Raw genomic sequence first — 15,308 nt, forward strand, 5'->3', positions numbered from 1 at the left:
ATACCTTTAGAAATTGGCGGCTTTGCCGCGTAAAAAACCGAGAAATGCAATTTACGCTATAAACGAAAGAGTAATTTGTCAAGGTTGCAGTTACTCTTGGAGTAAGCGGGTTGAGATCCGCTACATTCGTACTGGTTCTAAGTATAAACGAAGGTCACTGATCTAAACCAAACTTCCTTCAAGCGAAAAAGCTCACACATCCCCAATACATTTCTAATCCAGAACATACCAACGTCAGTTCACGCACCCCCACCACAAATGGTGGTGACACCGTCGGTAAACACGGAGCGTTCCGTGAAAATCAAGGTGGAAAGCTTTCACGGAAACGAATTTAATAATCTTGCGTTTTGGCAGCGAGAAATGGTCATGGCCCTCGTCAACTCTTGCTATGTGGCAAAATAGCCAGGCCGTTTGACCTCCTTTGTCATCGCCAAATCCCTCGCATGGGTTCAGTGCAACATGGCAAAGGCCACTTGACTACGGTCATCATGAATTTGAGCCATTGCGACGGTCGAAGGTTTTGCCATGCCGTCAACTCAACAGTGCATTGTACGACTATATACAGAAGCTCTGTTAGCTTCGTGCCCCAAAAATTCACGTGATCAATCGGTCAATCCGATGGAAGCAGTGATTGCTACTACTGAAAAATCAGAACCAATTGATTTCGGCGCGATGACTATCCGTAGGCAGCAAAATCGTCGTTATGGATGTCAACAATGTAGTCACTCCCGTCGTAGTTGTTCCGAGCCATATGGTACCGATATCACGAGGCATTCGGGAAACACCGGTACCCAGTAGACGCAAGGCGGTCTACTGGATTTACGAGAATGAGATGACGGTTCTTGCTCCCCCTCAAGACGGAAGAATGCTGTCGACATGTGTGTACTGGAGAGTCGAAGCAATAGACTGTTGTATAGCCAATACCCCGACTGATACAGTAATTGAGTAGGATTTTGTATAAATGACCAAAAAGATGATGCACCCACCTGTTTTGTGGTTGAGCACACATATGTAGAGGAATCAACAGAATTTTTGATCGGAATGCGATTGTCCGTGGGTGGGTTAGTCCAGCGTATGATGAAAATGTAGCGTGCGAATATGCTGACTCACGTATCCTGGATGCACCGACTAGTTGTGAAGTAACCAGAACAGATATTATTTTGGCACCGTTATCAACGATGGAAGATCTGGTGCAGCTTGAGAAAGTCATTTACGATGGATTCCTACCTGACCTCAAGTGAAATTTTGATGAGTTTCACTCTGCTGTCTTTTTTCGTGAATAGATGTTACAGAAGCTGAAAACAAAGTGATTTCTCTCTAACCAACGTGTGGGCAAAGCAGGGCAATAAAAATACCTTTGTGCAAAGAAGAGCTAGGAATGAATCATGAGTTTTTTTCGAGATAGCCATCTTGCTTTAGTCGAAGATCGATTCAGCGGAACTACGCTCATATCAGTTTTGGATGATTCGGCTCTCGAATAATTTTGAAAGCGTGTGGACCACGCAGAGAATCTGCTATTTCGAACGGTTTAACTGATTCTTATCATTCACTTTGTTTTGGAATACAAGGATGACGTCCTTAGTGCAAACTCGCCCTCTGACATTCGACCCGAACGGGAAATCGACACGAAATTGATCGTGAACCTGGTTCAAAGCATGTTTTGCTTTGCCAAAGTCCACTGTCGCTTGGGCTAAGTAAGTATATCGATAAGCTTTTTAACTAAGAGCAAGCAGCTGGTTTGGTTAGGGAGAGTAAGTCCCCTGACTGCACGCCGACGTTTTGTGTGCGTGCACCCAGCGAGAAATGGCGTAACGCTCACGTCTAAAACAAGACAATTGCGCTGGCGATTCCCTCTCAAACACCGATTCCGCGTAAAGATGTCATCATATACCGTATGTTCGACTGTACACAGTTTAGTGTACTTGATATAGTTGATCGATATCACCAGTGAGGAGGACATCTCTTTGACGGCTGTTAGTGCACCATCCGGCATATCCCGGGAGTGGCTTGTCTATCCAATGCCCCGGTAGCGTTCAGTCGATAGGATTTCCATCTGTTTCAGCCACTGCGAAGCTTTATGCAGACATATTTTGCAATATTTTTGTCATTCGAAGGGCGAAAATGGCAAATCTGCCAAAGAAATGCACTTGGAGCAACTATATCAAGTGGTAGAATGTATGCGTGAACATTAATTGCAATAGGGAATTTTGCAAAGTGAAAATTCAGTGCTAACGAAGTACTGGGCCTCGGTTGTTATGTTGGTAACCGCGTTGCTCGTACAGACCCTGAATAGGTCAAATCAATCGTGGATTGGCCAATCGCGCCGAGATAATACATTTGTGAAAATGGATTAGTTTGTCCAATTACCTGCGTCGCTTCTTGCGTTACTAAGCGGTAATGGTATACCCACTATCGGACTTGATAAAAAAGGACTTATTCTGATACTAGTCATTCACTTGTGACGAAGCGCTCACTCAAATCACGAACGGTTTGATGAAGCACCATCACTTGCTTTACAAGCCGTATAGCGTCGTGTGTGTCGTCTATATTTGCAATCGGAAGCGCACTATTACAAGCGAACTTAGAAGGGCACGATCGTATCGTTTTTATTCACAACAGCTAAAGACAACAATAAAGAACTATACTGCCCATGACAAGGATCTTTTGGCAATGAAGTATATTCTGGTAAGGTTTCGTGTTCGCCTCTTAGGTTCAACTCCGTTTGTCATCTACGCAGATCACACAATCTTGCGATATGCAGTTCAGTCTCCTCACTCATCTTAGCGGACAGCTTGCTGGCTGTCAATATTCGCAGAATGCAACTTCGAGGTCACGTACCGGCCAGGAATTGAACGTGCTGGCTAAAGCATTGCCACGTCGTCCTGATTAAGAGTTTGCCATTTTAGCTATATCAAAATCGATGTATTCGATAGGATATGTCGAGCCTGTGTTGAGTTAGAACAGTGTGATCCGATCATTAAGTCACTCACATCGAGTGATATGGAACTCCATGACAAGCTTCTTGGTCGTTTCGCATCGCAGAATGGTCTCCTTTACTATGAAGTTGCACATACGACGAGCCACAGACTGTTGCTCCCCACAACGATAATTTCAAGTGCAAGATCGTGTACGAGGCATATGATACGCTGATGGCCGGTCACTGTGGCCTTGAGAAAACCTACCAGCCTCTTAGGGCTCAATTACAGAGGCCCACCCCATGTACAAGTGGGTAGACTTGCAAATTTGTCTTGCCCCGCGCAAGCGTGCTAGAAAAAGTCATCACACCCGACTACGTACAAGTGCAGTTTGTTTGTCGTCCTTCTTCTCTGTCTTTTGCTTTGGTCGCCTCGAGCTCATTCATTGCACCTTCTTTCGAAGACGTTTTACGACCTCGTCTCACGACAGCTTTAACTTCGCGGTTACTACTGCCACCGACCTACCCCGTGTCGCCGTCCCGTCTACTCGACCGTAGAGTACCGCGCCTTTCAACAGACTTTCACTTTCGTTTCTGATATCTTGTGCGGAGCGCATTTACGTAAGAGCCACCTTTCAAGGGGTGTACGAGTGTAAAGTTCGTGGCTAACGAATGCAGTTGCAACACACCGTGTATTTAGGTACAATTTCCGTTGCGTAACTTACGGTTAAAACTCTCGTGACTTTGCGTGAATCAGCCCTCAAATTTTACGTTTGCGCTTTACCTGCAGTTAGTCATCCGCGTATTCTTAACCGAGCTTGGCGTTTGTCTAGGTGTTAGTCAGAGTAGATCCCTCTATTCAGCCAAGGTAACCCAATACTGTTGTGCTCTCTCCTCACTGGTTGCATTGATTCTGTCTTTGCCTTTTGGTCCTATGAAAGATGATGTGAGTAATTTTTACTTCCACCACAGTCGATCTGCCTAGCTGCAGCTTTTCTTGATTTTGACAACTAGGTCACGCAATTTTCTTTACAATAGCATTTGCCTCCACCGAGTCGCCGCCACAACTACCGTCACGCCCATCGCCAAGCTCGGCTATGCCAACCCGTCCAGCTCAGCTAGATGTACGGCAACGCCGATCGCAGCAGACGGGATATCATCACCCAGCTGCTAGGCTACCTGCGCCACGCTGGATGTCTGACGACTCTTAATTAAACGAGCCTTGAACTTTTTTCGGACGAAAGTTCGAAAAATCAAGATCGTCCATCTGCTGCGTTTGTTGCGGACCCTACGCCAGTGGCTGTGAAAAATTGTACGTACATGTGGATTCCGGCTGCTTCTCTCATCACTGAGTATAGGCAAAACGCAATCCTAAGCTCTCTTGCTTCTGTAAGTCAACCTGCAGTATGGCGAGAGTGTCCCGTTCACCTCCGTGACTCTTGAGCGTTCACGCATCGAGACATCTCGTTCGTCTGCACGTCGAATGATGCCTTGACGAGTACAGCTTTCGATTTGCGACAAAAGTGCGACGCCCCGTAAATACCAAAGTACGACAAACTGTACTATGTGGACTTGAGCCATCTTGAGAAAGGCGTTTCCGACCAAGCAATTTACGACTGGTTCGTGCAAAAAGGGGCCAAACCTGTTTTAATTACTTCTACGCCCGTGAATGACCAAGTGACATCTAGGGGACGCACTGTATACTTTAACAGTGTTGGCTGTCCGACCGGGCTATTTGGATAGACCGGAGAACCTTTTCGGTAGGTACATTTCGACTCGGAAGAAATTCCGTGTTTTGTGCAGCACAGGCTATGCAAGCTTACTCGGGTAAAGCCGCCCTTATAATGGCCTCAACCTCGTTGATTATCCGACACTTCTAAAGCTAGCGTGATTGGAAGAGACGACCCGCCCCCAACATCCCATGAGTTAAAACACGGTTGATATAAACCTTGATGATCCATTTGCTTATGCTATGATCAAAGGTCGTGCCTTAGCTTGTACTGAAGCTAAGTGTCAGCGCATAATCGTTGACGCTGTATCGGAAGGGGCACCTGAGTGGAATTTCGTTCAGCACTATCAATACGGGAGCACTAATTGCGACGGCGGCATGTACATCGAGTTAACAGGCCTCGTTGTCTGCGAGTTTTTGTGCGAAGTTTAAGACTTCAATTCGCTGGTGTACTCATCCCACTATCGCCATATTGTTATGACATTCTTCTTTGTGAGGGATTCGATTCGACTCTCCCACCTGATGTTGATTTGAAAGCTGGTGAGCAAGACGCGGGTGACAATGAAATGGTCACTTTAGTATCCGGCTTTACTGCTCCATCCTATTTCCCCGTATGAGAAGGAACTCGTACACTAAAACGCGTCCGTACCCTCGCTATTAAAGTATAACAAGTTTTGGTAGAAGGATTTGAAGATGTCATCGACGAGTTTTTCGAGCAAGACGTTCTCAAAATGACATCTCACGAAGGCATCTTGGCAGCCATCCAAGCGCACCCTGCTTATTTTCAGCATATTCTTCAGCTTCTTTCAATCATCGTGAACAACCGTTTCAAGCACCCGCGGTATATCGAGCAATCAGTGCGGATGCAATGATCTTCAAGCTCCCGAGATCGCTTAAAAGAAAGCTATGGCATAGACTCAGTTGAAGCTGCCACCTTCTTCGAGGCTATTTTTCATATTGTGAACTTCAAGCCGCTGTGGTACACAGTGCCATCAGTGACTTGTTCCTGATGGTGTCTGCGCCAATATATATATATATCGATTTTTAAAAAAAACCAAGCTCTTTTTGGATTATTGCTGCCCCTAAACGCCTTCGTCACTCCCCGTTTCTGCTTGGGAATGATTTCAAATTTCTCTGTTTGGCTTGAATTGATGCGGCGAAGATCTTTATGAACGTCAATCGTATGCTTCAGTTCGTGGTTGCGGTACTTAATGATTTAGTAACTATTTGACTAACCTAAACGAATATGACTAAAGAAATCTTTAGGTTAGTGGGCCCTCACCTCTAGAGAGACTTGGACATTTCATGGAGTCTCGCTGGACGTGAATCGGTTAGATCCAACCAAACTCAACACGTACCAGCGACTTCTCTCGGAACATCACCTGGTCGCGTTCCAAGCGGCAAAGCTTAACACAGAAGACTCACTTCAGACCAGCGAACACTATCTTTGTGTTTGTGACTCAGGAGCGCGCTGCTTTTGGTTCAAAACCATGTCTCCTGTCTTTAAGGGATACAAAGGAATACACAAGCTTAACACATCAAAACTGACTTAGTTACTTTATAGCAGTTCATCAATTAAAAATCCATCTCACTACGATCAAATATATCAGTGGTTTAGGTGGCGTAATGAGGAACACATATCAGTGGGACTTCGACCACAAGCGAAGTTTATACCGACAAGAGACGCGCGCCACGGTGATGTCCCACATGGCTCCTACGAGATCTGGATTTCATCACATACCTTACTCCGTCGGCAGAGCAACTGGTTGCATGTTTTCAGAATACTGACTGCGCTAACCCAGGGTGTTCTTTGGATGAACACAAACGTTCCAATTGCATTTATCTTCGGTGTCGGTGGGTTTGGACAAGCGGATGCGCGTGAGAAGGCTTCAAGAGTCGCCGCAGTATATGACGCCATCGACGTCTCCAATCTGAATCCGATAGATTGCAACAAGTTAGCATTTCAACAAGCACAAGCTGGTTTCAGTGCATACCAGAAAACGATACAAGAAAGGAGTGCAATGAGCAAGTTTGCAGACGAGTTACATCTCAGTGAGCGGGCACAAAAAACACGTTTTCGGCAACCAAAACAGGATTGTCTCAGGTCTTACATCCCCAAAAGTCACTGTGGCGATGAGTCGAGGACTGACGACCCTGATGAAATCGAGGAGGGGCACCACAAATTTTGGGGGCAACTATTTCAATCAGCATCATCGGATCTTCATCATATACGGGATGCTTCATATTAGCCTCTTCACTAAGTGCGCCAAACAATGGCTAAACTCACGCCAGCTCAACAGCGTCTGCTCGATGCACTCATCACGGCAAACAGCTTGTACTGGCGGTCATTAAATCCACCAATGGAAAAGCGCCAGATCCCGACGGATGACCGATGGAGTATTATACTATTACGCCAAATCTGCGATATGCATATACGAGGTTATACACGACAATCAGTTATCAAAAGGAAAGATGACTAAGTTTTAACCTCTCGCTGCTATACAAGAGATCGCAGCCTGGGAAGTACCGTCCATTGATGCTGCTGAACCATGATGCTAAGCTTGGTCCCAAGATTCCTGCGTGAAGGTTGGGACTTGTGCTTCCTTCGCTGATACGTGAAGATCAAAGCGGGTGTGTACCTGACAGATGTATCCGTCAATCACTTGTTTGCTTCCACGACTTGCAAAGATTTTGCAAGAACACTTAGTTCGACGCTTGCGATATCTTGTCGATTTTGCCAAGGCTTTCGAAAATGTACTATGACATACGTTGGGCATGGTACTGCATCACTTCGGATTTGGTACGACCTTTCTTGCCTGAATAAAAACATTCTACAACCAGACTTCCGTTAGTTTGCTGTTAAACAATTCACCAGGAGACCCTTCTTTACTTGGGGCCGGGGTACGACAAGGCGACCCACTATCTTCGGACCTTTTCGTGATGTATATTAAACCCCAAAGAATACGTATGTGCTCAAGTTTTGGTGTGAAGATTGGAAATTGACAATGGGTCATCTTCACATTTGCTGCTAGCGTTTGCGGATGACTGCACCTGTCTAGTAGTAGATGTTGATTACGCAACTTGGTAAAATAATACGCGTTAGCATCATGACTACAATTTAACATAAAGAAAACTTTCATCATGCCGTTTACGCACCAAGTTGACTTGTCCGAATTGGCCAGACTACGTGCTTCAACGGATGTCAAAGTGTTCCAACCGCCGGGCACTGTGGTACTATTAGAAGTACTTCAGGGCGTCACTGTGACACCCAAGCAACGATTTAGAATGTTGTTCGTAAATTGCAAAACAATGCGCCATCTAGAAGTACCGTGCACGTACAATGCCTGGCAAAGTGGTGCTATTTCAAAGCATCATCTTACCACTACGTTGATACACAGCCAGTGTGACGTCTATTACACAAAATATCAGAAAATTGTGGACGTCTTTATCAGCAACTTTGTTCATTCCGAGGATATGGATAGTGACTCCGCAGTTGCCGGAAATTTCGCAAAAAACTGGATTTGCACATGTATTTTGAATAGTAGGCTAGGATTGAAACCTGTCAAAGCATTTATCCAGGCTATGCACCTCAAGACGTTTAAAGATGGAAATGCCTCGACTTGTGAATTGAACGCTGTACCCCGGTGGTTTTCTTCGGCACTTCAACACTTTACAAGAACTTCGGGCTCCCTTGGTACAGACTCCGATGACGCAGACATGAAGGGAAAAAATAAAATGGACTGTCTGGCTATTGGAAATGTACTTTACGTACTTGGGCGGGACTGCACACAATTCACGGCTGCACAGACTGGAATCGTATTGTGCAAGTGATGATGTTATGGTACAATGCTACCTTACGTTTGGCAAGGCTAAAACCCCTTTGGTTTTAGTCAGTAAAATCACTATTGGCTTTCTGAAGGCATTAGATTTCAAACGCCTACAAGACTTTGTTAAGCGCTTTGGATGCTTCACGATACAAGATCTACTAGACAGTCTACTTCACGTGGATCAATTCGCTCGACCTGCGGCAAAAACACGTGTGTGTCCGGCTCAATTCCGCGACTTAACTTAATCTGTCCCCCATATGGACCTAGATAGGGGCCAACTCGTTCCGTTCACATTCAATGGGCAAATTACGGTTGGAGTTTTGAAGACAAAATGACCATAGATATGTCCGACCGTGACATTGTTAATGAACTATTGAAGTCTAAGCTAGTCACACCGCTTCCGCAACTACAAGTTATCAAGCTTCAGATAGCGAGCTTAACTCTAACGGAATATACATGGCGTTTAGATTGTCATGTCTTTCCCTATGCTCATATCTTGATTTTAGTCCTCAACATAACGCATTAGGATTCCATATCAAGTTTTGATGGAAAGTGGAGGTTGTATCAAGCAATACATGTATACATGGATGCACAAAAGTTGCCAATGCTCAATATCTTTTTGTGCTTGCAGAGTAGCATTACATCAATGGAGACTTTCTCCGACCTTTCAACAAGTTTATTATTGGAAGTTTCGACTGGTCTATGATTGTTTCCCCCCACTCCAGTCAACGTTACCATACGACAATATAACACCTTGGAATTTATGCGGTTATGTAACCCGTACTTTTGTGCGCAGTTGTGTACTTCGCGCTTTACAGCTTCATCGAAATAAACGACTCTACAACATTGATGTGTCGACTTCCCAAGACTTTGTACGTCATCATGCCTTCACACAAATCAAACGACACTTTCGGCAGTTTCGATTACGTGCACCTTTAAAAGGCACACTTAAATGGATAAAGTTGACAAATGAAGTATAAAATAGTCTTCACGCGCAACAAATGCATTTTTGACATCGATTACAACCGTCCCGCAAATTGTTATAGCAACAATGCACAACTTCACGACGCCACATGCAACTACAACTAATTCTGGAGCATCTACAATACATTATACAGTCAACAGTGATGTCAAAGTCAAAATTAACGGCTACGGAAATTGAACCCGTCGCATCAGTTTCCTGGGTGGACATCTAGTCCAGCTGCTAGAAAGGTCAGGCTGGGTCTGACGGGGGGATGACAATAAAACAAGGACGAGCAAGCTCGGTCTCAAGTTATTTACGGGTTCCATGGGTCGCCCCCCCGTATTCACCGACCGCGCTTCTGGTCGGCTTTCAACAGAGGTTATCCACATTGTAAAACAATTCGACTCTGCGCTGACTCTCTCCACGTATAGCTACAGCTTCGAGCAGCCCACTCTAATAGGCTGCACCGGTCAAAGGCGTCATGATTGACAAGGCAATACATGCAGCATATGTCTGCAGTCAAGAAGTCTTGTACAACTTATCATCATACGCGTCAAACACAAGATGCAACTAAGGGTGAGATCATTAGTCATTTTTTGATTATGACACGTAAATTTTGCGAGCTATCCGATGGTGATGTTCAAACTTCCCGCTCTAGACGTTCTCAGGTGCCCTTCACCGAAGCTTTTTGCTACATTCTCCACGTCTCGAAGCGATAATGACGGCTATGCCACACAGCTGATTTAGCCTACCACGCCCCGATGTGCTTAGTCTCTGCAAGTCGAACGTTAAGGCAAGATGATCAAAATTTCAACACTAAGTCTCTATTCCATCCACACAAGTGCAAATGGCTTAGAATCCACGGCTACATTCAAGACATCAAGTCTAACGCGTATCCACGGCTATCCGAAGTGGGGTCCAACCATTCATAATATCACGTTAATTTAAGAAAAGTTTTAACAAGCCACTCTCTGGACACACAAAACCTCACAAGTCGGCAATATTATTGCACCGACTGCACTTCTCTCGGTCACAGTTCTACTTTTACACATAGCGCGACTTCAAGGCACAACCCAAGTTTCACGCTTCAGATGGCACACTTTGCACAGGTTTAAACTACTACCATTCAGCACTATCCACGCAAATAACCTCAACGTTCACACTTCAATCGAAAATTGGTATTGGTCAGCTCAGCTTCAAGCTCAAGTACTGCTCCTGTTACAAGTGTCGGTTTCCGCGTCCAATGTATTTTCAATCTTCAACTAGATATTAACAAGATTACCATCAGGTTCAACCCCAGAATTTTAAGCTACCCATACAAGTGCCAACTACTTAGACTTCACGTTCAAATACACGAAGTCATTTTAATGCGCATCAGGCAACACCCCAGTGCTTGGTATCATCACTCAGCAAGCACACTGCTTTCGCACACGGTCGGAACCACGGATTACTTGCGACATACCGTTGACGTGGAGATTAACTTCAAGACCTCAACCGCAACTACGGAGAAAGCAGCAGTTCGTCATCAAACAAGTGCAACAACAAGTTATCAACTCCTTCAGAGTCAAAGAGGGTTTATCAGAAACCAACACCTGTCCAGATCATTAGAATCTCAGCCAATCAAGTGTTGAAGCACATCACTTTATGCTTCCACTATTGGGCTCTAACTAGCTTACATAATACGGCAAAGTTATCTGGAAAGTGTAAGTACTGCGAGAACCGTAACCTATATGTTTAAACTAGTTGTTGCATGAGCAATAAAATTTAGCCTAGGAATAATCCGAAAGTTAACAAAAAATATTTTTTTTCATTTACAAGTGGGTTGCACATTACGTGAAGACATACGATGTCTGTCAGTGCGTGAAGAGCGCACGGCACACAATTGCCACTGCAATGTTATCCTGTTCCTATTGACTATTGGAAGTCAGTCGCTCTTGAGTTTATCTGTGGTAATGCTGATGGTCACAATAGCGTGCTAGTCTTCGTCGACTCAGCAAGGTCGTTCGCATCGCTCCATGGAACGATTCCATCGATGCCGAAGGTTTAGCTAGATTGTTCATTGATCACGTATTTCGCAATTACGGGTTGGCAAATGCCATCGACTCTGATCGTGATACACAATTCACGAGTGGTTTCTAAGTTGATTTTTCTGATTTTTTGCCACATGCTTGGATAATTCAAGATCGTAAACCCGGCGACCGATGGGCGAAAAGAATGTGTCACCCATGTGGTCGGTGATGTGCTGTGAATTTTTGTGCGTAATATCTCGCAGAATGGAGTTCGTTGTTACCATTGACAGAGTTTGCTATGATCAATTCGTTTGATTCACTTACTGAATTTACGCCATTTTAGATGAATGACTTGCGACACCCGCAATTACCGCTTTGTGCGATGGGTGATGTCTCTGATGTAAGCTGAAGAAAAGCTCGGCAAATCGTTGTCACCCAAATTGATCCAATAACCAGTCAGTGATGCAAATGTGAAAGCGCAAGACAAGACGCCCTTGACTCATTCATCATGAGTCGTGTAAATGTGCTCACATGTTCACGAGATGCAATACTGTTTGTTGTTTGGGATTGTATACTACTTAGTACTATGTAGTTCTAAGAACCTATCGACCGATGCGGTCACATGCTCATGTTGCTCGAAGCTATTGCCTTGTTCATTTAAAGTAGTGTCATGCCACGGAAATGCTCACACTATCGACCTGCCCGGCTGGCTAAGGACACATCCAATGTTCTACGTAGGGCTTAACAAGACATGTCTGCACGAAGACACAATTTTCAAATTGGAAGTAACGCAGGGTCATATGAGAAGAAACTTAAAAACCACAGCTTTAGCATGAGGGTCAAAAGTTGAACCCCTTGGCGTCATCACCTCATCATCAATTTCCAAATAATGAGAATAATCGTAAACTTAAGAACCAAACAAACGGTCGCGAGAGTCGGAACGTCGACGAGAAGCAGATGGCTGCTGGTCGCGTTAGCGATTGCTACTGAAGTCATGGCTACCTGAACCAGAGTGAGGTCGCTTGGGAGGAGGTCCGCATCATCAGCGGCAGCAGCCGCAACATGGGGAGAACTTGCAGAGCCCGCTCCAATCGTCAAATCCGTTTCTCGATTGCACCCCCAGGCAAAATTTCATGACGCATGCGAGATCGCAAACTTCTTAAACGACTCGTCTCGTATTCATCACGCGTTGTCGCGCCGATCAAACCCTCGATCAAACACATCAATCATCTGCCGGCTCACCGTTGTCAAGCACAGTTTCAAATAAGGCTTAGACTGCGTAGCAGTCATAGAAGAAGCACTCTCTTCTTTATCGACAAGAAAATTGATGCTACCACATCGAGAACGTGGTGGTGGAGGATCGAAAGGAGCTCTTTGTGGAATGGCTGGGTGATCCAGCCAGCGAGAATGGAGGAAAGCCTCGTATTTGTACTTTTCGCGGGCTTTCCGATATTGCTCTCGCGTTCGATGCGAGTTCAAAGATAAACTCCACATAGGGACGCTGACCCTTACTCTTCTTTCTTTTCCTTTCGTCGTGAATTCGACTAATGACTGCACATACTTCGCGAGCATCCTCGATCGGAGTGAACCGGATCCTGCGCTGTTAAATGAGCAAATCGAAAGCGTATATCGCTTATTTTTGACACGGATATAGTTACACGAACGCATACCCAGAATCGAGTGTCAACTGTCTGGATTTTATCCAGACTAAATTGCTTGATGTATGGGACTATGTGGTTACTTCAGCACATGTAATCGGTCCGATGGAGCGGAAATTGTCACTTGAGCTTCCATTCGACTAAAGAGTTCGTTAAACTCTAAGGTGGCACCACCACGTAGGTCGCAAAACTCGTGACGGCAATCAATGTCGTGATAAAGCAAATACACTGGACTACTGAACTCGTCAATGGGTTCTTCATAACAATCATCATCTGTCCAAGCTGGTTGTTTGATGCCAAGTTTTGTCTAAACGTGCTAAAGCATTGCTCAAATTGAAATTGGAGCTTTTTATAAGTTTAATGGTGGCGAAGGCGTCTACGCATCCATGAATAAGGTTCGAATTTTCGCTGCGCTCTGTCGGTGCAGGTCGTCTTCGATGCGTTTTGTCTCGTGTGGGATCACGAATGACCTAGTCTCCAACACAGAAGAAATCAAAAGGAATATGGGCAAACGCACATTTGAGCGGGTGGTGGTGTAATGGGCCAGACCCATTACATATGATGTGTCAGCCACAGGATTTTGTGCGTGGTTAACATTAACTACAATTCCTGCATCGTTTTATATCCTTCATTTATGTTATATCAGACTTTTGGGACACTTACCAGTATATGGAGAATTAAGGCTTATCGGCCATATTAGATGTCACTTCACCTTTTCTCCTCCTTCAAGCCAATCATGTTGCTGCCGCGTCAAACGGATGCGTCTGGTTCAACGGCTCGCAGGATTTAAGTCAGCTAACACCGATAGGCGATTCCCATCACAAAAACTTTGCTGAATTCGTGCTTGCACGAGATTTTGCTAATGATATGTCATCACTTGCTGTTAGGCGTTCAAACGCAGCAAGACTTCACCAAAAGGCAGCTTTCGTCTTACGCTTCGCATTTTATACTCGATGATGTCACACTGTCCCTTTAGTGTGTGACGTCGTACAGTAGTTGTGTCCACTGACCACGTCAATCTCATGATTAACTCCTCAATTTGGATATACCATCCGTGACGGAAATGTTGTCGCCATGTTATCATCTCCGTCTCCAAAGTATTAAATAAATCTGGGTATCGTTTACTATAGCCATTGCACTGTCCACACTCACTGCTTTACGCTTTTTTCCAAAACTGGACTCATTGATGACCAATGATGAGCTCAGATACTCCTTGAGTATTTACCGTGCCAATTCGCTAATTTCGCAATCTCGAAACTCGTTGCAAACATCCAGAGAGAATTTTAAAGGCTCAACGAGAGAATTTGCGTGAGACATATCGATTGAATCTATCGCAGCCACTCCATCTACATGTGATCAAGCGTTTTTTGCCTCAAATTTGGGGTAACTTTGTTATCCACTAGGTGCGCTCGTCGCTCGATAGTACTGGCGCTGCGGCACTATGACTTCGTGGCAAAGATGAACCATCCTCAATAGATATCGAGCTCGTCTCTTTTTTTGCGACCTGTTTTACTGAGCCGTCCCAGGCGGCCACAACTTAAGCCACATTGGCTTATCTCAACCAAACCAATTTGCTCGAGACCACAGCACACAGTCGTTCTTCAACCGTCCACTCCGAATTGCAGTTTTTAGTATATGAATTCTCCAAGACACACGCTATTTACAATAACTGAATTCGTCTCATGAGAGTTATACTAGAGAGACCGCGATATACGATCGATATTCTTGTCGTATTTTGAAACGGCGAGTCACAACGTATGTTCAGCTATGAGCGTAGCATCATACACTAAACAATAGTTTTTTATACTATTCGGGCAATATCATGTCGTGCATTTATGTCTGCAAAAACAACTTTTATTCTTTCTTGTAGAGGAGAGTTCACAAATCACCACAGTTCCACTCGGAGAGAGATGCATGGAACCTAATGAATTGACTTTTGGTCGATCCACCATAGCGGAGCTGCCATAGCAAAACGCTTAAAGAAGCGTACTTTAGGTCACCGACCTTTCGTTCTTTACAAGAACCAAGTACTAGTGCAGCGGATCGCAATCCGCTGCCTCTAAAAGTACTTAAAAGCCTTAATCAAGGCAAACGAACACTTCTGCTCAAAATCGAAACTAGTTTTTATTTATCTTTTTATTCTAATTTAAAAAAAATTAGATTTTCCTAAATATACTAAATATATATAGTAAAATCTAAATACATGC

The 15,308-nt window shown here is 44.5% G+C and overlaps 1 protein-coding gene across 1 annotated transcript; it reads left to right on the forward strand.

The window, feature by feature from the left end:
- Nucleotides 1–5,021: 5,021 nt before the first annotated feature.
- On the forward strand, nt 5,022–5,260 carry PHALS_08114 (uncharacterized protein; the record flags this gene model as incomplete). Its single annotated transcript, XM_024721698.1, has 2 exons — nt 5,022–5,069; nt 5,141–5,260. 2 exons carry the CDS (start codon nt 5,022–5,024, stop codon nt 5,258–5,260), a joined length of 168 nt encoding a protein of 55 aa, XP_024586771.1.
- Between the last annotated feature and the right edge of the window lie 10,048 nt (nt 5,261–15,308).

Source organism: Plasmopara halstedii (assembly GCF_900000015.1).
Source record: "Plasmopara halstedii genome assembly, contig: Scaffold_3150, whole genome shotgun sequence".
Classification (NCBI taxonomy): Eukaryota; Oomycota; class Peronosporomycetes; order Peronosporales; family Peronosporaceae; genus Plasmopara; species Plasmopara halstedii.